Source organism: Dama dama, chromosome 17, assembly GCF_033118175.1.
Source record: "Dama dama isolate Ldn47 chromosome 17, ASM3311817v1, whole genome shotgun sequence".
NCBI lineage: Eukaryota > Metazoa > Chordata > Mammalia > Artiodactyla > Cervidae > Dama > Dama dama.
The window spans coordinates 62,211,194-62,236,260 of record NC_083697.1 but is presented as its reverse complement, the minus strand read 5'-3'; the positions used below and the strand labels follow the sequence as shown (position 1 = coordinate 62,236,260).

The 25,067-nt window shown below is 40.8% G+C and overlaps 2 protein-coding genes across 4 annotated transcripts; both read left to right on the top strand.

Moving 5' to 3' along the window:
• Positions 1-441: 441 nt before the first annotated feature.
• TLR1 (toll like receptor 1) lies at positions 442-8,765 on the top strand. 2 transcript variants are annotated; one of them, XM_061164558.1, is made up of 4 exons: positions 442-480; positions 3,057-3,153; positions 5,199-5,308; positions 5,759-8,765. In XM_061164558.1, exon 4 carries the CDS (start codon positions 5,825-5,827, stop codon positions 8,213-8,215), a length of 2,391 nt encoding a protein of 796 aa, XP_061020541.1. In that variant the 5' UTR covers positions 442-480; positions 3,057-3,153; positions 5,199-5,308; positions 5,759-5,824; the 3' UTR covers positions 8,216-8,765. The 2 variants fall into 2 exon arrangements, with proteins under 2 accessions (XP_061020541.1, XP_061020542.1); XM_061164559.1 differs by having other exon boundaries at positions 5,199-5,449.
• TLR10 (toll like receptor 10) lies at positions 455-24,847 on the top strand. Of its 2 annotated transcripts, XM_061164557.1 has the most exons (3): positions 455-480; positions 3,057-3,153; positions 21,768-24,847. In XM_061164557.1, exon 3 carries the CDS (start codon positions 21,856-21,858, stop codon positions 24,292-24,294), a length of 2,439 nt encoding a protein of 812 aa, XP_061020540.1. In that variant the 5' UTR covers positions 455-480; positions 3,057-3,153; positions 21,768-21,855; the 3' UTR covers positions 24,295-24,847. The 2 variants fall into 2 exon arrangements, with proteins under 2 accessions (XP_061020540.1, XP_061020539.1); XM_061164556.1 differs by lacking the exons at positions 455-480; positions 3,057-3,153 and adding an exon at positions 18,092-18,149.
• Positions 24,848-25,067: the final 220 nt, after the last annotated feature.

Genomic DNA, 25,067 nt, shown 5'->3' with positions numbered 1-25,067 from the left:
TACCCCCACGTCCATCAGCATGGTGACGATAAGCATTTTGAATTCAGCAAATGAGGCATCACTGTCTCAATGGACGTGAGTTTGAGTAGACTCCGGGAGTTGGCGATGGACAAGGAGGCCTGGCATGCTGCAGTCCATGGGGTCGCAAAGAGTCGGACATGACTGAGCGACTGAACTGAACCGAATAAATCATCTGTGGATTATTAATACCGCCTCCTTCACTTCGTTAATGTAGACACTAGTGAACTGATTGTAGGGAAGGGGGGCCACAGAGAGGTGATTCTATCTTATTGCTGGTCTGTGAATCCACAGACCATTTCTATACATGACTGTGTCATGTAATTTCAGTGGGATTCAGTAGGTGGCGTAAAAGAGCTTACCCAGTCCACCCACAAACATTAAACCAGCGAAATAAAATGTTTGAGGAAGTATTTGATTTTTCTACAGACTGCCAACAGGACAGAGGAACAGGCCAACTTGGTAAGCAACATCTTTTTAAATTCTGTAAAGTAAAATAAATGGTGTAATTAGTTATTAGACCCCCAAATCTCAGACATCTCTATGATTAAGTCCTGGGTGATTTTCTAAGTGAGTTATTTCTGATATGTACTTACTGTCACTTGAACTAGCATTTATTTATCAGTTGCTTGTTCTGGGTCAGAGAAAGGGTTTTTGTGTTTGGGTGTGTTTTTTTTTTTTTTTAATGAACCTCATCTCAGGCGCGATTTACTTTCAAGAGATTTGAGTTGGTAGATGACTATTTGGGTCACAAACATCTCACGGGTTTCTGACAGAGCGGCTAGCAGCTGATTCAGAGGCACTGCCCTTTTTACCCTAGTCCCTCCGTGTATCTCTCTGTAATGAAAATGCTGAGGGCAATGAGCTGTAGGTAAACCACTCCTGGGTGCAGTGCTGCCCAGGGACTCCTGTTTTTATGGGCAGGTGCATTTGAGTTTTTTCTCTGGGCAAGTCCCACGATTTATATTTTTTTCCTGTTTTCTCAGACTACTGAAACTGTCCTAGGGTGCAGCTATTGAAGTGGAATTGCAGGTTTTGAAAATGTTTCCCAGGCTACACCCAATTGGATCCAAAGAGTTGTGAGTTTTTCTATACAACAGAAAGCAAAAGTTCACAAAACCACATAGAAAACAAAGCAGAAAAGCTCTTGAACTGGTTTTGATCCTTTCAGCCTATGGTTAATATTTATAGCTGGTTGCCCTTGTGCAAATAAAACTCTCAATAAATATTTGTGGGAGTGAACTTAATGGGCCAGATTGATTGTATGAGTATTAGCTATTAAGACAAGTCAAAGTCTCGACTCCATGCCTCCAAAGTCTTCAGGCAACGGCAATTCATATTTATTGACACACTGAATCATAAAAGGTGAGGCTAAACCTATCATAATCATGAAAATAGACAGAAACACACCTGGAGATATTTATATACTATCAAATTACAGCAATCTATTACTAGTTAACTTTGCAAATAATAATTTTATCTGGCAGTAAAATAATTTTGAGCTGCTACTATAGATGAGATTCTGTGCTGTTCATTAGGACCTTGACAAAAGTATTGATTTTCACTGATATAGCAAGTTTGGTATATACAATTCGTATCTCCTTTAAGTGCCTAAACCTGGTGTCTCAGGTGGTGAAGAATCCGTCTGCAACACAGGAGACCTGGGTTTGATTCCTGGGTTGGGAAGATCCCCTGGAGAAGGGCATGGCAACCCACTCCAGTATTCTTGCCTGGAGAATCTCCATGGACAGAGGAAACTGGTGGGCTACAGTCCATGGGGTCGCAAGGAGTCAGACATGACTGAAGTGACTAAACACATGTATGCAACACTTTGACTTCTTAATTATAGAAATATAAATGATTTCATAAACTCAGTGCTTCAAATAGTGACTGCAAGTGAAAAGGCAAAATGGAAGTTGAGCAAATAGAAGATATTTGAGTCAACTAAGTCAGCCAGGCAGAAAACTGAAGCCATTCAATGCTTGAAGACAGGGAGTTTGATACGGACCAGGGTTCTCTGCCATCCCCAATCATTGGCAGCTGACTAGAGGCCAGACAAGAAATTCAGGCAGGACTTCACTGGGGCCCCTGCTGCAGCAGAGGAAGCCAGGACAGTAACAGCTTCCTTTGTTCACTGGCCTGGGGGGGAGGCGCGCTGGTTCCTTCTATGGGGTGAGGTTAGAGGGATGTCCAGGGGTGTGGCTGGAGGGGTGGCTTAGGTGGTTTGCCGACCCCTTTGGCGTTGTGTGCAAGGGCACACACAGTCTGCTTTTGCTCCAGACCCCCTGACTTTGCTCTAGGCTCTTTGGAGGTAGCAGTTGGGCTTTTTTGGTCTTTTAGTGTCTTCTGTCCAGAATTTGTCTCAACTGCACATGCATGCAATTATTTTTAGTCCCTTGTAGTTTCTTCGTTTTTTGTTGCTTGAGGAGATGTTTGCCGAAATGCGAGCACCACAGCACTGCAGCAAAAGGTCCCTGGTCTCTGCCTCTCTCCGTTTTATAATGTAGTGTTTTTGTGGTTGTTGCTGCTGTTTAGGAAACGACAAGCTGTCCTAACTGCTTTCCTCTTGCTTGTGGTGGGTTCGCTGTGTGCTAAGCACTCATGTCTGTGCATGGAGTCCTGTCTCTCTGCCCCTTGTCTCTCTGGCCACTCTGGGCATCACACTCGATGGTGCTGACCACTGCTTCCTTGAACTCTGGTGTTTAGCTGGATGGTTAAAAGATCCCTAGATGTGGGTTCAGGTTTAGGAATAAGTAAAGAACCCCATTTGAGCCTTAAGCCCAAGCTGCTCTTGCTTCAACTTAACTTATACAGGATAGTTCTCTTTGGATTTATTAGGCATTGGCCCAGGCAGTAATTGAGTATTATTTTTATTCTCATTGAAAAATTTCTCCTTGTGTGGGTAGCTCTGTCAGGGAGCTGGAGAGAGAGACTTGGAACATTTCTGGGTCTTTCAGCCAAATACAATCAGTGACATAGAAATACCACCTGTACTTTTCACATACATTGTAATGTCTCTGTCCCCTCCCCTCTGCAAGGTCTTCATGAGCAGTGATGAAGGGGGCAAACATGGCCCTCTTTTATGTTTGAAGAGGTCAGGATCATGAAGGCATCATTGGGCATCTCTGTGAAAGGGTAAGTCCACGAAATTCCCCCAACTAGATAAATTTGCATGTCTCACTTGGGGAACTTTTACAACCCACGGTTGTGTCTGGGACATGAATTATTTGGGTCCCTCAGTTCTCTCAAGGAGAGCTGAGGGGACATGTGAAGAGGAATTTAACTCTTTGCTGATACTGATGGCCTGCTTATATAATGTGGTTCTAGGAGGTTTTGAATAAGTTCCTTAAAATATCTGCATAGCCATGTAGCCCCCTCACTGAGGGGGTCTCTGGTGGTGAGAGGGTTCACTGTCTAGGGTTCATACCAACTTGACCCTCTGGTCTCTTATGCTATAGGAATGCTGATAACAAAATAGTGTCTGAATCATGGTGGGCCGGTGTAATGACATAACCCAGGACAATACCTACTGTATCATAGGGAATACATACATGTTTGATGAATGAATGTGTTGCAGAAAGGAGGACCCCTGTCTAGGGCCCAAGAGTGGGCTCTTGTCTAACACTCAGGAATGAATTGTCCAAGGAGACACCAGTGCTGACAAAACAAGAGACTTTATTGGGGAGGGGCAGCCGGGTGGACAGCATCAAGGTAAGGGAACCCAGGAGGACTGCTCCGCCACATGACTCAAAAATCTCAGGTTTAATGGGATTAGTTTTATGGGATTAGTGATGGAATTAGTTTCCAGGTTGTCTCTGGCCAATCATTCTGACTCATGGTCCCTCCTGGTGGTGTAAGCATCACTTGGCCATCATGGATTCCAGTGAGGAGGATTCTGGGAGGTGAGTAGGACACATGGACTGGTGTCTTCTCTCTCCTTTTGACCTTTCCTGAAATCTTCCGGTTGGTTTCACATTCCTTACCGAGGACTTCCTGTTTAAGATAACTCCTGTAGGTGGTTACCATGGTGCCTGGCTAAGGCAAGTGGTTTCACTAAGTGTTTCCCTGAACAAATGAATGAAGAAAAGTTTTCTGAATAAGAGAGAGAAGGAAACTGCTCCTATCTAAAACCTTTCCGTGGTTACTGACCCCCTCATCACTCTCGGGATAGAATCCCAACTCCTCGCGATGATCTGCCCTCTGTGTTCTTGGCCTGAACTCCCTTCACTCACCTGACTCCATGCTAACATTGGCCTCCTTACTCTGCCTCAGACAAGCCAACCTCAATCCTACCTCAGGACCTTTGCACTTGCCTTTTCCTTTGCCAGAAGGAAATGCTTTCCCCCCACCAGATCTTCCCATAGATGACTCATTCACTTCATTCTGATTTCTACTCCAACATCATATTCTCAGAAAGGCCCTCTCTAACTAATCAATCTGAAAAAGCCACCACCAACCACTGTTACATACCTACCATTATTCTTGATTCATTTATCCTGCTTTATTTTTCTGTATAGCAGATATCACTATATGAAATTATCATATGTTTATGTTCTGTCTTCCCTCTAGATAATAAGCTCTTGAAAATTAGAACCTTATCCTGATCATTCCTTTATCGTTAGTTGCTAAAACATGGCCAGAAGGTTATCCATAAATACTGACTGAATAAATCAATGAATGAATGAATGGATTTTCTGAGAGATCTTTTATCATTTTCTGAAAGATCTTTTATCAAAGTTATTGCAGTGTTACTGACCATGTTCCTTATTCTGTATATTACAACCCCATAACTTATTAATTATATACTGGTGATTTGTACTTCTTAATCTCCTCACCTGTTTCTCCCACCTTCCATCCCTCTTTCTGCTGGCACACACTTATTTTCTGTATCTATGAATCTGTTTCCATTTTGTTTGTTTTGTTTTTTAGATTCCACATATAAGTGAGATTATGTGGTTTTTGTCTTTGTCTGACTTATTTCACTTAGCATGATACTTTCTAGACCTACTCATGTTGCAAATGGCAAGAATTCATTTTTAATGACTGAGTAATATTCCATTATGTAAATATATATATATACACAAAGACACACACAGAACATCTTTATCATTCATCTATTGATCCTAGTTTTGTTCCCATATCTTGGCTGTTGTAAATAACGCTCCCTTTTTCTCTTCTAGGGATAATCATTACTGAATTTAGAGACTGCCTAGATTAGGGGTCCCCAACCCCAGGGCCATGGACTGGTGCTGGTCCGTGACCTACTATGAAGTGGGAGGCACAGCAGGAGGTGAGCAGAGATCGAAATCAAAACCATCCCCCACCTCCGTCTGAGGAAAACTTATCTTTCACAAAACTGATCCTTGGTGCCCCAAATTTGGGGACTGGCGAGTCCTAGATAATCCAAGAAGATCTTCTCAAGACTCTTAATGTAATTATCTCTACAAATACCCTTTTTCTAAATTAAATAATATTCAATTAAGAGATCAGGACATGGTTAGGAGGTGGACACCTCTTTTTTTGGGAGGAGGGTCACCATTCAGTCCATGACATATCCATATTAAAAGTTATTTGATTAGAGGTAGTATAATTGTTTATGAATATGTGTATTTTCCTGGTTTCAGATTGTGTGACTCCCAAGAATGTAGCCTTCATTTAATGAGTCTCTAGTAAAAAAATGTTTAATGTCAGTCATGCTTAATTTAATATAGTCATTTAATGCTGACTTTTTTACCCCTAGGATCTGTACTGTATCAAGATGCTCTGAAGAATAGCAACTACCATTAGGAATGTCTACTGTTACAAAATGACTAAAAAAAATTCTAGCATCTTCCATTTTGCCATCATCTTTATATTAATACTTGAGATCAGAACCCAATTATCTGATGAAAGTGAATTTTTAATTGACAGGTCAAAAACAGGTCTCACCTATGTTCCCAAAGACTTATCCCTGGAAACAACAATCTTAGATATATCACACAACTATATTTCTGAGCTTCAGATGCCTGATATCCTTTCACTATCAAAGCTGAAGATTTTGATAATTTCTCATAATAGAATCCAGTATCTTGACTTGAGTGTTTTTCAATTCAACCAGAAACTGGAATACTTGGATTTGTCCCACAACAATTTGGAGATGATTTCTTGCCACCCTACTCTGAACCTCAAGCACTTAGACCTCTCATTTAATGCATTTGATGCCCTGCCCATATGCCAAGAGTTTGGCAACATGTCTCAACTAGAATTTCTGGGGTTGAGTGCCACACAGTTACAAAAATCCAGTGTGCGGTCAATCGCTCATTTGCACATCAGCAAGGTTTTATTGGTCTTAGGAGACACTTATGGGGAAAGAGAAGATGCTGAGAGCCTTCAAGACCTTAACACACAGAGCCTGCACATTGTTTTCCCTACAGGAAAGGAATTCCATTTTATTTTGGACGTGTCAGTCAGCACCACAGTGAGTCTGGAACTGTCTAATGTCAAATGTGTGCTTGATGATAATGGGTGTTCTTATTTCGAAAATGTTCTGTCAAAACTTCAAAAGAACTCAAGGTTATCAAATCTCACTTTAAACAATATTGAAATAACTTGGAATTCCTTCCTTACGATCCTCCAGTTGGTTTGGCGTACAAACGTCGAGTATTTCTCCATTTCAAATGTAAAACTACAAGGTTACCTTGGCTTTACAGATTTTGATTATTCTGACACGTCACTGAAGGCCTTGTCGATACACAAAGTTGTCCATGATGTGTTCAGTCTTCCACAAGGTTCTATCTATAAAATCTTGTCAAATATGAACATCCAACATCTCACAGTATCTGCTGCACATATGGTCCACATGGTCTGCCCATCTCAAGTCAGCCCATTTTTGTATTTGAACTTTTCCAGTAATCTCTTAACAGACATGGTTTTCAAAAACTGTACAAACTTGGCTAATTTGAAGACACTTATCTTACAAAAGAATCAGTTAAAAGAACTTGCAAATATAGTTCATATGACCCAGGAAATGAAGTCTCTACAACAACTGGATGTTAGCCAGAATTCCCTGATATATGATGAAAGTGAAGGAAATTGCCCTTGGGCCAGAAGTTTATTCAGTTTAAATATGTCTTCAAATATACTTACTGACTCTGTTTTCAGATGTTTACCTCCTCGGATCAAGGTTCTTGATCTTCACAATAACAGAATAAGGAGCATCCCTAAAGATGTCACTGGTCTAGGAACTTTGCAAGAACTCAACCTTGCTTCCAATTCTTTAGCCCACCTTCCTGGATGTGGTATCTTTAGTGGCCTTTCTATACTGATCATTGATTATAATTCAATTTCCAATCCATCAGCCGATTTCTTCCAGAGCTGCCAGAAGATTAGGTCCCTCAAAGCAGGGAACAATCCATTCCAATGTTCCTGTGAGCTAAGAGAGTTTATCCAAAGTATAGGCCAAGTATCAAGTGAAGTGGTAGAGGATTGGCCTGATTCTTATAAGTGTGACTATCCGGAGAGCTATAAGGGAGCCCCTCTAAAGGACTTCCGTGTATCTGAGCTGTCATGCAACACGGCTCTGCTGATTGTCACCATCGTGGTCCCTGGACTGGCGCTGGCCGTTACCGTGACTGTCCTCTGCATCTACCTGGATCTGCCCTGGTACCTCAGAATGGTGTGTCAGTGGACCCAGACCCGGCGCAGGGCCAGGAATGTGCCCTTGGAAGAACTCCAAAGAACTCTTCAGTTCCATGCTTTTATTTCATACAGTGGGCACGATTCTGCCTGGGTGAAGAATGAATTAATACCAAACCTAGAAAAAGAAGATATAAGAATTTGTCTCCATGAGAGAAACTTTGTTGCTGGCAAGAGCATCGTGGAAAATATCATCAACTGCATTGAGAAAAGCTACAAGTCCATCTTTGTTTTGTCTCCCAACTTTGTCCAGAGCGAGTGGTGCCATTATGAACTCTACTTTGCCCACCACAATCTCTTCCATGAAGGATCTAATAACTTAATCCTGATCTTGCTGGATCCCATTCCACAGTATTCCATTCCTAACAGCTATCACAAGCTAAGAGCTCTCATGGCACAGAGAACTTATTTGGAATGGCCCAAGGAGAAAAGTAAACGTGGACTTTTTTGGGCTAACCTAAGAGCATCCATTAATATTAAATTGATGGGAAAAGCAGCAGAAATAAGTTACACAGAGATTTAAAAATTTTCCTCTGCTGCGTTTGGGAAATTGTTGCTGATTTTGGAAGCTCTAACAATGATCTTATTTTGTATTGACATGGATATAAACATGATTTTGAATTTAGGATGTAGATAAAAATATGGAGCTTCCCTCGTGGCTCAGTAGTAAAGTGTCTGCCTGCCAGTGCAGGAGAGACAGATTTGACCCCTGGTCTGGGAGGATCCCACATGCTGCAGAGCAACTAAACCTGTGTACCACAGCTATTGAGCCTCACTCTAGAGCCCAGGAGCCCCCAGTACTGAGCCCAAGTGCCACAACTACTGAGGCCCGTGAGCCCTAGAGTGCGTGCGGCGTAACAAAGAGAAGCCATTGCCGTGAGAAGCCCTTGCGCTGCAACTAGAGAATAGCCCCTGCTCACACAACGAGAGAAAAGTCCACACGGCGACCAAGACCCAGCACCGCCAAAAATAAAATAATTACATAAGTAATTTAAAAAGTGTTTATGTCTTTTCAGGCTCCAGTTCCTCATGTATATGTGGTAATAAAAATTGATGAAATGATATAATTTCAATTGAAACAGTTAATTTCTAACACAAAAGGGATTCATCTCTTTCTTTTATAGGACTGGATTTATTGAGTTTATCATGTAATCAAGAGAAGCACCTGTTCAAACAACTTCAGTTGATATACGTTCCTGTGTGCCAATCAGGGTCAATGTTAGAAGACTTCATGCCTTTTGTAACTGTAGCTGGGTTTCTATCAGTTCAGTTCAGTTCAGTCGCTCAGTCGTGTCCAACTCTTTGCGACCCCATGGACTGCAGCATGCCAGTCTTCCCTATCCATTACCAACTCCTGGACCTTGCTCAAACTCATGTCCATCAAGTTAGTAATGCCATCCAACCATCTCTTCTGTCATCCCCTTCTCCTCCTGCTTTCAATCTTTCCCAGCATCAGGGTCGTTTCCAATGTCAGTTCTTGGCATCAGGTGGCCAAAGTATTGGAGTTTCGGCTTAAGCATCAGGCTTCCAATGAATATTCAGGACTGCTTTCCTATAGGATTGACTGGTTTGATCTTGCAGTCTAAGGGACTCTCAAGAGCCTTCTCCAACAACGCAGTTCAAAAGCATCAGTTCTTCAGCACTCAGCTTTCTTTATGGTCCATACATGACTAGTGGAGAAATGATATCTTTGACTAGACAGACCTTCATTGGCAAAGTAATGTCTCTGCTTTTAATATGCTCCCTGTGTTTGTCATAGCTTTTCTTCCAAGGAGCAATTGTCTTTTAATTTCATGGCTGTAGTCACCATCTGCAGTGATTTTGGAGCCCAAGGAAATAAAGTCTGTTACTGTTTCCGTTGTCTCCCTATCTATTAGCCATGAAGTGATGGGACCAGATGCCATGATCTTTGTTTTTTGAATGTTGAGTTTTAAGCCAGTTTTTTTACTCTCCTCTTTCACCTTCATCAAGAGGCTCTTTAGTTCCCCTTCACTTTCTGCCATGCTGGTGGCGTCATCTGCATATCTGATGTTATTGACATTTCTCCCGGCAATCTCGTTTCCAGCTTGTGCTTGGGTTTCTATAGCAGATTTCTAAAGATATTGTGTCCTCCTCATTTCCATTCAGCATTTGTCTCTGCATGTTGAAGGCTGTTTATTGTTAATGCTGGCGATTCTTTACCTGAAGGAATTTCTTCTTGGCCATGAGGACCCACTTGGTCCACATGAAGGGCGATTCAGATATGCTGGAGGTTGTCCTTGGAAGCAGCCCTCAGTCAATGTTGGAAAGAGAATTGACAGATAAATAACTCAGCTTTCTCTCCCATTTTGGGGGGACAAACCTGGGGTCTACTTTACCTTCTCCCTGAATCTCCCAGTAGAATGGAAAAATTCTGATTTTCTATGGTAGAAATGACTTTATTGGCTTTCTTTCTCTTTTTATTTCATAGTCTCATTCCTCCAAGGGTGTTTCCAAGATCCCCTCTGAAATAAACTACTTGCAATTGCATACTTGTCTCAGGGTCCCAAACCATGGGTGTGTTACATTTCAAGCCAAATGGAAGTTGAGTCTGGTTTTCTGTGGGTAGAGATCTTACTGAGATTCTAGTTGTCTGAACTGGCATGCGGAAGTGCGTTTGCCCTTTACCCTTTTGATCTTAAGAAGAAATGTAGCCAATGTGTACTGCTTCTACACGCAGCCACCCTTGTCTTTTGGGAAAGCATTTAAATAGGGCAAGAACAGTTTGGAGCAGTGCAAGGAATGGACTTTATCAGAATTTTTGCTCAGGTTTATTGTATCAGCTATTTTCTGTATTCATTAGTCACACTGTCTGACAGCCAGTTCTAGGCAGGTGTGGACTGACTTGTCACATCTGCACCTTGTTTGGCTGCACCATCTACTTCTCAGTTTATGCCCTATAATGTCATTAGTAGCACTGTTCCAGGATGGTTATAGATGCCTGCTTGGCTCTCCTGGTATATGTACAAAACTGGAAGTACTGGATGTGTATCCTGTGAAGAGATCCTTGATCTCTAAAGGGATGGGAGCCATTAAATGAGGCATAGTCTAGACCATTCCTCAGGATCCCCAGTGGAATTGAAATTTATTCACTCCCAGGAGTAACCAGGTCAATAATTCATTCTTGGATTGGTTTTCTATTCTTCTTGTTTCATTCTTCTCAGGCCCCTAATTCTGGAGCCCTGAGATTACTTCTTCAAAATGAATGACCTACACACAAAGCTCTTGTTTGAGTCTTCACTTTTGGGAGGAAAAACCCAAGTAACACTTACATATACTAGTTGTTTCTTGACCTAAAAAAATTACAATCAATCATAAGACATTACATGTATCCAGATCAATCATAGGACATTCCATGTATCCAGATAATTAAATGGAGAAGGAAATGGCAACCCACTCCAGTATTTTTGCCTGGAGAATCCCAGGGATGGAGGAGCCTGGTGGGCTGCCGTCTGTGGGGTCGCACAGAGTCGGACACGACTGAAGCCACTTAGCAGCAGCAGCAGATAATTAAAATAAAAATCAATGAGACAAAAATATAAATGGAAGTTCAGAGACCATTTAGATTGAGTGAAAAAAATCTTAGAAGTGATGGTTTTCCCTCTGGGCCTTGAAAGAAGACTTAAACTTTGGATTTTTCAATGTGTAGATGAAGAATGGAAAGGCCATTCTAAATAGAATGATGTACAAAGAAGAGACAGGAATATGCAGGCCATTCTGGGACTGTTGTATTAATTTGACTGGACCATGAAGTTTATGAAAAGCAACAGTGAAATTTAAGTACGCAAAGTTAGATTAAGACCATGTTGTCATTGGTATACCTATGGCTGATGCATGATGCTGGTGTTTGGCAGAAACCAACAATACTGAAAAACAATTATCCTTCAAATACAAATAAATAAATTTAGTTATTAAAAACAGATCATATTGCCAGGGGTTTGAAAGTCAAGCTATGGGGACTTGACTAGGAATTGACTAGAGTAGTCTAGTCTTGACTAGATATAGGGATACGTGAAAGTTACCATTTATACTTCTATGAGAATAGTAGAAAGCAAATTAAAACCATGAAATACATGCTAAAAATGTATGAAAGCTCTCATTCTGTAAGGGATGTTGCAACAGTCATTACAGCTGGATTTTCCTGTTTTTCCTAAGATGATTGCCCTTCCTGTATTGAACTTTAAGATTTCACAACCAAGTTTCAATTGCTCAGAACTAGTCCTGTATCAGTTTGCTGGGGCTCTAAACCTGGGTGGCCTAAACAACAGAAATTTATTGTCTCTCAGTCCTGGAGGCTAGAAGTCCAATATCAAGTTTCCAGCAGGGTTGGTTCCCTTGAGCGGTGGGAGGGAAGGATCTGCTCTAGGCCTCTTCCCCTTGGCTTATAGATGACTGTTTCTCTCTGTGTTTCTTCACATGGTCTTCCCTCTATGCCTGTTTGTGTCCAAATTTCCCTTTTTCATAAGGACACCAATCACATTGGATTATGGCCCATCCTGACAACCCAGTCTGAACTAATATCATACTACGTGACTACATTTCCAAATAAAGTGACATTATGAGGTACTGGGCTTTAGGATGTCAGCAGAAGGAATTTGGAGAACACGATTCAACTGGTTACTTCTTGCGAGTCTAAAAAAAAATCCTTAAAGGGAGTCATAAAGTCAGTTAAAGTTTATTTAACAAACTCAAGACTTGGAGAAGTTAGATCAATCCTTTATGCAAATAACTGATGCTGTCAGTGGTCTTAAGGAGTTTACTAGGAGCTTGAAATTGTATTTGTGGAAACTCCTGCTGAAGAATTCTAAGTTGGGAGATGAAGAGTCAGTTCAAAATGTGAACAAATATGTATGAATAATAAGGAAAATAAGGAAGATGTCACATGTAAAGGAGAAGAAACATTGCAGATTAGGTGAATGTAAGCTCGGCTTCTCAATGTCTGGGTTGTAATGCTAACTCTATTACTTACATGTGAATGGCGCTGGATAATTTACTTGATCTTTCCAAGCCTAAATTCATTATTTGCAAAATCTGTATTGTCAAGGCTATGGTCTTCCCCATGGTCATGTACGGTTGTCAGAACTGGACCGTAAAGAAGGCAGAACGCCAAAGAATTGATGCCTTCAAATTATGGTACTGGAGAAGACTCCTGAAAGTCTCTTAGACAGCAAGGAGATCAAACCAGTCAATCTTAAAGGAGATCAACCCTGAATATTCACTGGACGGACTGATGCTGAAGCTGGAGCTCCAGTATTTTGGTCATCTGATGCACACAGACTCATTGGAAAAGTCCCCAGTTCTGGGAAAGATCGAGGGCAGAAGGAGAAGAGGGTGTCAGAGGATGAGATGGCTGGATGGCATCACCAATGTAATGAACATGAACTTGGGCAAACTCTGGGAGATGGTGAGGGACAGGGAGGCTTGACATGCTGCAGTCCATGGGGTCGCAAAGAGTTGGACACGACTGGGCGACTGAACGACAACAGCTCCCTTAGAGTTGCTAGCCAGGATCTTCTTTAGATTTCCAGTTATGAATTAAAGATTGGTTACAATATGTCCCCCTGAGGGCAGAGTTCACATGGCCATCTTTCCAGGTGCGTCTGTTGAAGCCCTCTTTCCTGGGATTGAGGTAAGAAGGAATTCATAATATACTAAAAACTCTCTCCAAAACCCTCTTCCAATCCTCAACTCCTTTCGGAGTCTCCAATCTCTTCTATTGACTAGAAGTCAGCAAAGGGTTGTGATTATCTAGTCTCACACCTCACTCCAGGGTCCTTGACCAAATTGAGATTAAAATAGTTCCATTTTTATCAGTTTCTTATATTAATAAGACTGCAGGGAAATGGACATGTTTATATAGTGATAATGTGGGGCTTCCTAGGTGGCACTAGTGGTAAAGAACTTATCTGCTAATGCAGGAGACATAAAAGATGCAGGTTTGATCTCTGGGCCAGGAAGATCCCCTGAAGGAGGGCATGGCGACCCACTCCAGTATTTTCGCCTGGAGAATCTCATGGACGGAGAAGCCTGACGGATTACAGCCAATGATAACAGGAGGGCCAAGTAATTTGGATTTTATATATATATGTGTGTGTGTGTGTGTGTGTGTGTGTATAAAATCACAACTTTTGACCTGTAATTCCACTTCTGGAAATCTATCCTGAAGAAGTAAGTTGAAATGTGAAAAAATATTTCTTCACAAGGCTTCCCTCAAAGCTCAGTTGGTAAAGAATCTGCCTGCAATGCTGGAGACCCTGGTTGATTCCTGGGTTGGGAAGATCCACTGGAGAAGGGATAGGCTACCCACTCCAGTATGCTTGGGCTTCTTTTGTGGCTCAGCCGGTAAAGAATCTGCCTGCAATGCTGGAGACCTGGGTTCCACCCCTGGGTTGGGAAGATCCCCTGGAGAAGGGAAAGGCTACTCACTCCAGTTTTCTGGCCTGGAGAATTCCATGGACTGTGTAGTCCATGGGGTCTCCAAGAGTCGGACAAGACTGAGCAACTTTCACTTTCACTTTCATGTTGATTGCAGAGTTATTGTTAACAGTGAAAAATTTGAAACACTTCAAATTTCCAATGGTGGAAGGATGTGCTGGGTTCATTTAGTGACATATTTTACAATTATTAAAAGTACTGTATATAGTTAAGATGGTAAATTTTGTGTTATGTGTTTTTTTTTTACCACAACCTAAAAAAAATGTAGAGGACGTTTATTCATTAACAGAAGGGAATGCTTATCTTACAACATAAATGAAAACCATCGGAGGCCAAATAGTATTACAGGATGGTTTCAATATGTTTAAAATATGCAGAGAAAAAAAGTCTAGATGAAAACATACAAAAACATTATCGGCACTTGCCTGTGGTTGATGCTTGCTTTTGCTTTTACATTTTTTTGTACTTAAAAATTTCATGACCAACAACAACGAAAAAAAGAAATGGGGTTTAGGAGGACAAAGCTAGGTCTCTGTTAGAGGTGAAAGCAGTTAGAGAATAAATGTTATGAAGCTGGGTTCTGTGCATATGCATTCTGGAATTAAAGCCTGGCTCCCTTTCTCTTTGAACTGTGTCCTTGGATGAATTCTTCAACCTCTTCCAACCTCCTTTTCGTCATCTGGAAAATAGCATAAAAACCATACCTCACTTATAAGATTGTCAAGAAACAAGAGGTATAATGTGTGGAAAGCCAGGGTCTGGCTAGTCACTCGAGGGCTGGAAGTGCAGAGTGAGCCGGAGGACACTCCCGGGATGGGCTACGCGAGCCTGGGTTCTTTCTCTTGCACCACCTGAGTTCCAGCCACCCTGAGTGGTTACGTAATTCCTCTCTGCTTTGTTGCACCTGCATTACAGGTGGATTCTTTACCAACTGAGCTATCAGGGAAGCCGGAGCCACCGGAGAAGCCCCAAACAAATAAGTAGTGGAAGCCTAATGATTTTGCAGAGATTTGGTTCTTTATTACTAAGGACTAGAGAAGCATTGTCCAACAGGCTACAGGAAGAAGGCAAGTCACATAAGTAACTTTAAATTATCTAGTAAACAAGTTTAAAAAGACAAAAAGAAATAGGTGAAATTAATTTTGATTATATATTTTGTTTACTCCGCTACATCAAAAGGTTCACATGTAACATAAAAAACTACTAACATGATATTTTACATTCTTTGTTTCATAGAATAATGTGTATTTTACACTTAGAGCACATTTCAATTCAGATTCGCTGCATTTTAATAACTCAGTAGTGACACATGGTTCATGGCTGCCATAGTAAACAAATACGGTTACAGTTTTAAGTTAATAAATGGCCATGCTACAATTAACCAACAAACTGGAACTCTAATTCACCACAAAATATTTCCTGATAATGCCAGATATTGCTATTTCTCATTTCCTCACCTCTCTGTTCCCAGCTTTGGCTCCCTTTCTCAGCTAACCCTGTTCACTCTACAAATGGTCCTGTTGTAGAAACATCTATCAGAACCTGTGTCCTCAGAAATTTATCCTTAAGGCTTTAGGGGCAAGAAAGGGAAAAAAAAAAAATCTATACCTCTATCTATCTATATGTAGACAGAAATATACGTCTATATATATAGACAGCCCAGGACAACCTAGACTGAACATGATGAGCAACTCATCTCCAGTTCCACATGGGGTGATGTTAGATAATGAAGAGAACAATAACTGCAATAATAATGACACCATCCTAAGAGCCAACATTTATTGACCTTTTTCTTTGGGCCAGGCACTGTTCTTTGACATTACACATATTAACTCATTTAATGCTCCTAACAACAGTATGAGACAGGTAATATTATTACTATTTTACATGAAGGACATGACTGAGAGACTTTCACTTCCCCTGGTGGCTCAGTGGTAAAAAAAAAAACACCCCAGCTTTTGCAGGAGACCTGGGTTTGATCCCTGGGTTGGGAAGATCTCCTGGCGAAGGAAATGACAATCCACTCCAGTATTCTTGCCTGGGAAATCCCACGAACAGAGGAGCCTGGCCAGCAGCAACTTATTTGTTTAAATTAAAATTTTCTCCCTTCCTTATACTCATCGAGTGTAGTAAATGAATGATGAACAATTTGAATTACCTAATCACATGAGGATTTTTTTTTCTTTCAGAAATTCAGGAAAAACTTGTGACTATTTTCTCTTACTGATACTTATGATTAAACTAGAGGAGCTCTACCAAAACGACATATTTTCCACACCTGACTATGTGCTATACTGCAAGAGCTTTAGGGGGAAAGCGGCTCCTGCAGGTGGGCTGACTTGGGTCATGTGATTTTCCTACTGGTCTGCACTGGGGACTTAGGCCCTACCAAAGGCAAGACACAAAATAGGCCTGCAGACTGTTAGGTGGCCTGGAGGTCCTCTGACCAAGATGTTCCATTTTGGATGATGAGACAAAGGGCCAAGTCAGATTTCCTGTCTTGGGGGAAGTACCCACACAGTGAGGTTCAGCTCTGCCCTGAAGTCAAGACACCGAGAAAGGCAGAAAGAAGTAGGAAGAGATAGAAGCAAAGGCAGTGGTAAAGAGAAGCTAGGAGTCAAAAGTGAAGCAAGAAGCGTCAAAGAGGAGCCGAGTCATAACGAGAGTAGAGAACAGCCCTTGCCCATGTAGGAGGGTACAGCAGGACAGCGTGGGCATCGGGGCTGCCTCGGGGAGTCCTGGAGAGTCAGTGCTCCAGTCTTTGTGAAGCCTGCCCGCGTGCTGCTGCGCCTCCTCATTCCCTGTGGGGTCTTTCTCTCTTTTTCTGTAGTGTCTTTAAAATAAACCTCCACTACCTGAGGTAATCCAAAGCTCTCTGTCAGTTCCAAGTTATGTACGAAGGCAGAAATACAGCATGAAGAAGTTTGAGATCAGGGAAAGGCGTGAGGGAAGAAATGTATACGAGTCACTGAGTGTGTGTGTGTGAGACAGACAGACAGACAGACAGACAGACAGAGGTAAAGGAATATTGGGTCAGATATCGCTGAAGCCCAAAGTAAGAGGAGAGGGAGAAAAAAGGAAGGAAAAAAAGGGAAATATTTTTGAAGGGAATAAAAAATAATCACTAGCCAAAGATATCAGAACATACGGTTCTGAGCCTCCTCTTCTTACTGCTAATTGCAAATAAAGATTTAAAGATTCTAGAAATTCAAGGTGACGGCTGAAGGAATAGTATATAAACCCTTGGGCACCTGAAGTAATGAAAATTTTGGGCTTTGGAGCCAGATAGACTCAGTTTTAAATCTTGACTCCATCTCTTACTGGAGAATGGCCTTGGGGAAGTTTCTTATTCTGTCTGGACCAGATTCACCATTTTCTAACCTGGCTTGACTTGTTTCTGAAAATTAAATTTAAACCTAAGTAAAGAAAAATTCCCCATTCACTGGGAGTGTAAAATGTTTAAAAATGCTGGGTTCTGGGAAAGGGAAGAATATATCTTTGGACACAAAAAATGAAAGTGTTTATTTTATTTTATTTTATGAGAGGGCTCTATAGAATATGTGTACTGGAGACGGATGGTACTAATGATTGAACAGCTATGTGGATGTATCATACTTAATGCCACTGAACTGTACACTTAAAATGGCTAAACTGGCAAATTTTACTTTATGTGTGTGTTAGTAGATCAGTCATGTCTGAGTTGACCCCATGGACAGTAGCCCACCAGGCTCCTTTGTCCATGGAATTCTCCAGGCAAGAATACTGGAGTGGGTAGCAGTCAGATTCTTTACCATCTGAGCCACCAGTATTTCACTGCAATTCTTTAAAAAATAACCTAAGATTGTATGAATTCATGCAACATGTAATGCCACCAGCATGCAGTAGAGGGCAAGGGAGGGTACGCTTCACAGAAAAGCTTGATTCAGCCACTTCTGCAGCCAGTTCTGGTCCTGTGCATGAATCATCCACACCTGCAGCTCTGCGGAGCTGCTGCAAGCCTGAGGGTAAGAACTCTAGCTTTGACTCCTGTAACACTCATGAAAAAGAGAGAAGGGCTGTGTGGGTCTTTTCTGAAGAAAATGGGAGGAAAGGATTTATTCAGATTTTCAGATTTTTCATGCTTATTCCATAGATGGGAAGAAAGTAGCCTTGTTCAGATTTTTAGTGTTTATTATTTTGCCTATACTAATCTAAAGGTTAATGACGAGTGAGTGACCTTGGGCTTAGTATTGACCACTGCTGATCTGAGGAATTGTCCTGCAGTTGCTTGAGAGTTTGGGTTTCCTGTTTCTGGTTTCTTGAAATTCATGAGCCCTGGCAGAGCATAGATAGCTTCGAGAGGGGCACGTATGTAGAAGTGAGGAAGAGACCACAGAGGCACTAACCGCGCCAACGGAATTAGTCTCAGTAATCACACCCTACGCTATTTCATTTCAGAGTTTGAAATGCCTTTGGTTTGTACTTTGAAGGGACGAGATAGGTCTGGGTTCAAATTCATGCTCTAGCAATTATTCACTGGCTCACTTTGGGTAAGTTACTTAACCTCTGGTTTTAGCTCCTCCATTTGCAAAATGGGGATAAAAACATCCATCATTTTGTTGGGTTGTTGAGAAGATTGAACAAAATAATGTATGGAAAGCATTTATCTCAGTGCCAGGGAAACAGGAAACACTCATAAAATGTCAGTCATTCTTACTCTTATTTTGTAAAAATCTTCCAACATTTGATGAGTTTAAACCCCTTCTCCATTTTTTTGCATCATTTGGAAAAGAGAGGTTAGATTAAGTATTTGGCAAGCCACTGATTGTCATTTAATTTTATGGTGTCTTTTGACTTAGACTTTTAAATCATAAGCTATTAAAAAAAATCATTCTGTTTTTCACCTGCTTTCAGCACCCAGCAAGAGTAGCATGACCATAATAAAAATATATTTATTGATTGCATCTTTCATTAAAAATTTACATCCTACTTTTTAAAATGTTTAAATGAAATGGCATAATTTATATGCATTGCCTGAGACAGAGGACCTTTCTATTATATTAAGAGAAGTTCAGAGTCAGTTCTGCTTACTTCTTTAGAATAAGTTTCAAATGAGATTGTGTTATTGGGTAAAAAAGAGAAGAGATGAGTAAAACATGAAAGCTATGGCATCTCAACTTACAGAATTCCAGATAAAGGAAGTAGGTTAGATTTTGCTGCATTTTTCAAGGGTTCTAGTTCCTAGACATAGGAGCAACTTAAGATGAGTTGTTATGTTGAAGTACTCTTTGAGGTAATAATGTTAAAAACACCTCATCATCTAAATGTCTATAAACTGCCAGTGTCCTACAAGCCACACTGGAGCCTGAGAAGAAGAAAAGTCAAGGAAAAAAGTAGTACTAATCCTGTCTTTATGAAAAAAATTTTTGATATTTTGTTCATTGTGGGTTTGACATTAATTTTACTTTAAAAATTTTATTAAAATATTGTTTATCTTGATTAACAAGTTTCTTGGTGCCTCTCAAGATCTGTGCTGAAATCACCCTAGTCTTGGCCCTGATAACTGCTACCATTTGTGACATGCCAGGTGTGATACCGTCTGAGCCACCAAGGAAGCCCAGGTGGTTTATATATATATTATCTCTTTAATGCCTTTGCACAAAACCCATGTTACAAATGAGAAAACAGAACCTTTCAGCAGTTAAATGAATAATCTATGTTATCATGGCCAGTGAGATGTTAAGATTGGACTGAAACCCAGACATATTAATTTCTATCACTAAACTCATTCTCTAATCATCATGTACTACATTATAGCAGGAATTCATAACTCCAATTAATTCATTTGACATATTTTTGAGAGCATATTATGTACCACGCTGTGCTAAGAAATACAATATTGAGATCATTAATCTACTTATAAATACATAATGTATATTTACTGAGCACATGCCATGTACTAGGCACTATCTCTCTGCTCGGAATGCAGAGGTGAGCGAGATTGTCAGACCCCTTCTCTCATGGGTGTGAGAGGTGGGAGTGGTAGTCAACAAATAAATAAATGAACAAAAGTTTCAGATAGTGGTCAGCGCTCTATTTTGTAGAGAAATAAAATAGGATGAAGGGAATGAACAGCAAGTTAATCTAAATGGCCTCTTTAGATTAAGTGGTCAAATCCGGTTTCTTAGAGGAGATATACTTTAAGCCAAGACCTAAATGATAAGAAAGATCTGGCCAAGGAAGGATGAGAGAAGAGCATCCTGAGCTGAGGTCAGGGCAAGATGATGTAGCCAAGGAACAAAGAGAGGGGCAGTGTGATGGGAGTGCAGAGGGCCAGAAGAAGAGTGGTGTGAAATGAGATCCCAGAAGGAAGCAATAGCAGCACATGGAGGATGCTATGGTTCAGCATTTGGAGTCTGGATTTCATTCTAAGTGCAATAGTATCAATACGTTAGATAGGACATAGGTAGGGAGCTACAACAAGTGACTCCTAAATACAGTAGCTTCAACAAGACAGTGCTTAACGAAATGGCTTAATCCAAGTCAGTCCTTGTAAGTAACTGATCTAAAACCTAAGTTGGGTAGCATTTGCAGATTTATTTACTGGATTTCTTGAACTGTGTTTAAGGAAACACTGAAGAATCAATATGACCAAGAGAGATACAATTTTATCATGATTCATGTGTTACAGCATATTTTGAAAGCAGATTTATCTTGACCCATCCTAGAAAGACAAGATAGCAGAGTGGTTAAGCCCAGGTTCTGCCCTTGCCATGAATTAAGTTTGTGACTGTGGTGCAGTTTCAGGACCTCTTTAAGAACCACATTCTATACCTATAAAGGCTGAATAGTGATACTTACCTTACAAGGTGGTGGTTTTAAGGGTCAGTCTATGGAATATCAGTGAATGGTAGCTGCTGTCCAAAAGACATCAAATGACCACTGCCTCATTTGCAGGAGAGTCAATATGGTGTGGAGATGCTACCAGGCATGACGGATATATGTCATCACTCATTTGTCCAAAACCTTAGAATGTACAACACCAAGAATTAACCATAGCATAAACTATGGACTCTGGGTGACTATGGTGAGACATTGTAGGTCCGTCAATTATAACAAATGCATCACTCTGATGGCGCGGGGTGGGGGGGTGGTTGATAATGGGGCAGGCTGTGCATATGTTGGGGCAGGAGAGATACGGAAAAATCTCTGTACCTTCCCTTTAATTTTGCGGTGAATCTTCAACTGCTCTTAAAAAATGTCTTGATTTTTAAAAATTTCTCTTAATCTTCCTAAAGCTTTCAGGCTATCAAAAGGGGATGTAGTGGTGGTGGTGGTGGGGACTGTTGAATATGACCTGGAAATGCCATTCCTTATTTGAACTGGGTGAGAGGCACTTCTGCCAATTATGATGTATCTATCTCCCTTTGGGGAATGTTGACTTGTCTCAGTGATGGGGGTGTAACTCAGCAACTGGCTTGGAAATCTATGAGCCAAGCTCTGAGATGAAGTCAAAGATTCAGTAAGTGGGTTGGGACCCTATTCCAAATTCTTGGTGAATATAATCAGATGTTGGCATTAAAGAAAAGTCCTACAAGGTTTAACAAATCACATAACCACCTAATGGTATGTTGTCTTTCCAGGATTTGAATTCATCTTCCTCATTCATGTGAGGTAATGTGTGATAAAATTCATCTGAGGTGAACCAGTGATAAAATCCTTGGAATTACAATGAGACACATCAGAAGCATTTACATGTTTTGTAGTATTGTTACGTCCGTGCATAGTGGGGCTTCAGAGCTGCCAGAAGAAAGGGAATTGACTACCAACTTCTCCAGCATGTCTTTAAGAAAGGTTCCTGAAGACTTGTCCCCAATCACAGCCACATTGGATTTGTCCTATAACCTCCTTTTTCAACTCCAGCATTCAGATTTTCGTTCTCTCTCTAAACTGAAAGTTTTGATTCTATGCCATAACAGAATCCAAGAGCTGGATATCAAGACCTTTGAATTCAACAAGGAGTTAAGATACTTAGATGTGTCTAACAACAGACTGAAGAGTGTAACCTGGTTCCCACTGGCAGATCTCAGACATGTAGATCTGTCCTTCAATGACTTTGACGCTGTGCCTATCTGCGTGGAGACTGGCAACATGTCACAGCTGGAAACCCTAGGTTTGAGTGGGGCAAAAATACAAAAATCAGATTTTCAGAAAATTGCTCATTTGCCTCTAAATACCGTCTTCTTAGGATTGAGAACTCTTTCTCATTATGAAGAAGGTAGCCTGCCCATCTTAAACACAAGAAAACTTCACATTGTGTTACCAGTGAACACAAATTTCTGGGTTCTTCTGCAGGATGGAATAAAAACTTCAAAAATATTAGAAGTCACGAATATAGATTTGCAGAAGAGCCAGTTTACAAGTTATGGATCTCAACAAAACCCTATTTTAGAGAATGCCAAGACATCCATTCTGTTACTTAATAAAGTTGACTTATCGTGGGACGATCTTTTCCTCATCTTCCAATTAGTTTGGCATACGTCAGTAGAGTACTTCCAGATTCAACATGTGACCTTTGGAGGTAAGGTTTATCTTGACCACAATTCATTTGACTACTCAAATTCTGTAATGAGAAATGTAAAACTGGAACATGTACATTTTAGAATTTTTAATATCCCCCAGGAGAGCGTCTACTTGCTTTTTACCAAAATGGATATAGAAAACCTGACAATATCAGATGCACAAATGCCTCACATGCTGTTCCCTATGTATCCTACAAGATTCCAATATTTAAATTTCGCTAATAATATCTTAACAGATGACGTGTTTAAAAAATCTGTCCAATTGCCTCATTTGAAAACTCTCATCTTGAAGGACAATAAATTGGAGACCCTTTCCTTAGTGAGTTGCTTTGCCAGCAACACATCCTTGAGGCACTTAGATCTGAGTGAAAATCTGTTACAACATGAAAATGATGAAAATTGTTTGTGGCCAGAAACCTTGGTGACCATGAATTTGTCATTCAACAAACTTGCTGATTCTGTTTTCAGGTGCTTGCCTAGAAACATTCAAATACTGGACCTGAATAGTAACAAAATTCAAACTGTCCCTCAAGAGATTATTCACCTGACATCTTTGCGAGAGTTAAATCTTGCATTTAATTTTCTAACTGATCTTCCTGGGTGCAGTCATTTCAGAAGACTCTCAGTCCTGAATGTTGAAATGAACTTAATTCTCAGCTCATCTCTGGATTTTTTCCAGAGCTGCCAGGAAGTTAAAACTCTAAATGCAGGAAGAAATCCATTCCGGTGTACTTGTGAATTAAGAGATTTCATTCAGCTTGGAAAATACTCAGAGGGCATGATGGTTGGATGGTCAGATTCATACATCTGTGAATACCCTTTGAATCTAAAGGGGACTCAGTTAAAGGATGTTCATCTTCCAGAAATATCTTGCAACACAGGTTTGCTGATTGTCACCATTGTGGTTATCATGCTCGTTCTGGGGATGGCTGTGGCCTTCTGCTGCTTCCACTTTGATTTGCCCTGGTATCTCAGGATGCTACGTCAGTGGACTCAGACATGGCTCAGGGTTAGGAAGACAACTCAGGAACAACTCAGAAGAAGTGTCCAATTCCACGTGTGTATTTCATACAGTGAACACGATTCTGCCTGGGTGAAGTATGAGTTGATTCCCAGGCTAGAGAAAGAAGATGGTTCTGTTCTGATTTGCCTTCATGAGGGAAACTCTGACCCTGGCCAGAGTATGACGGAAGATGCCATCAACTGCATTGAGAAAAGTCACAAGCCCATCTTTGTTTTGTCTCCCAACTTTGTCCAGAGTGAGTGGTGCCATTATGAACCCTACTTTGCCCACCACAATCTCTCCCATGAGAGTCCTGATTACATAATTCTTATCTTACTGGAACCCATTCCACTCTACTGCATCCCTACCAGATATCCTAAGCTAAAAGCTCTCATGGAAAAGAAAGCATACTTGGAGTGGCCCCAGGATAGGCGTAAATGTGGCCTTTTTTGGGCAAACCTTCAAGCCGCTCTTCATGTTAGTTTATTAGACACCAGAGGGACATGTGAACCACAGACAGTCACAGAACTGAACGAAGTGTTTCGAGGTTCTGCAATTTCTCTGATCAGAACAGACTGCCTGTAGAGCCCCACCCACTCCTAGGGAGATTGGGACCGGCATACACTGTTAGGATATAAATTGATATCACCTTTATGATGGCAATTTGGCAATATCTATTAAAATGAAAAACTATCATTTCTTCATGTCAGTTCCTTGAAAGCGTTCTAAGAATGTATCCTATAGAAACACATTTTGCAAAGATTTATGTAAAAATTGTGTTCATCCTGGCATTGTTTATAATTCTGAAAAATTGAAAACAGCTCAAATGCCCAAAAAGTAAGGATTTGTCTAATAAATTACAGTATATTAACACAACAGAATATTACATAGCCAGTAAAACTGAGGTTGTAACTGGCATGGAGAAAATTATATTTTGGTTTATACATTGAAATAAGAGTCTAAAAGAACCTAGACCAGCACATTGGTGTAGTAACAGTGGTTTGGGTCTGGGAGTTTGGATTAAAGGGAGCATTTTGTTTCTATGTTGTATATTTCTGTAATGTTGGAGTTGCTTAGAATGAATCTATATTTCTTTTGCAAGCAGAGAAAACAATAAAGATATTATTTTATATATAAAGTATTTTTTATTATTTACTTATTCTTTTATTGTTGGCTGCGCTGAGTCTTTGGGGCTTCACCAGTAACTCAGCTGCAAAGAATCCACCTGCGATGCAGAAGCCACAGGAGACACGGGTTCGATCCCTGGGTCGGGAAGATCCTCTGGAGGAGGGCATGGAAACCCATTCCAGTATTCTTGCCTGGACAATCCCATGGGACAGACGAGCCTGGTGGGCTAC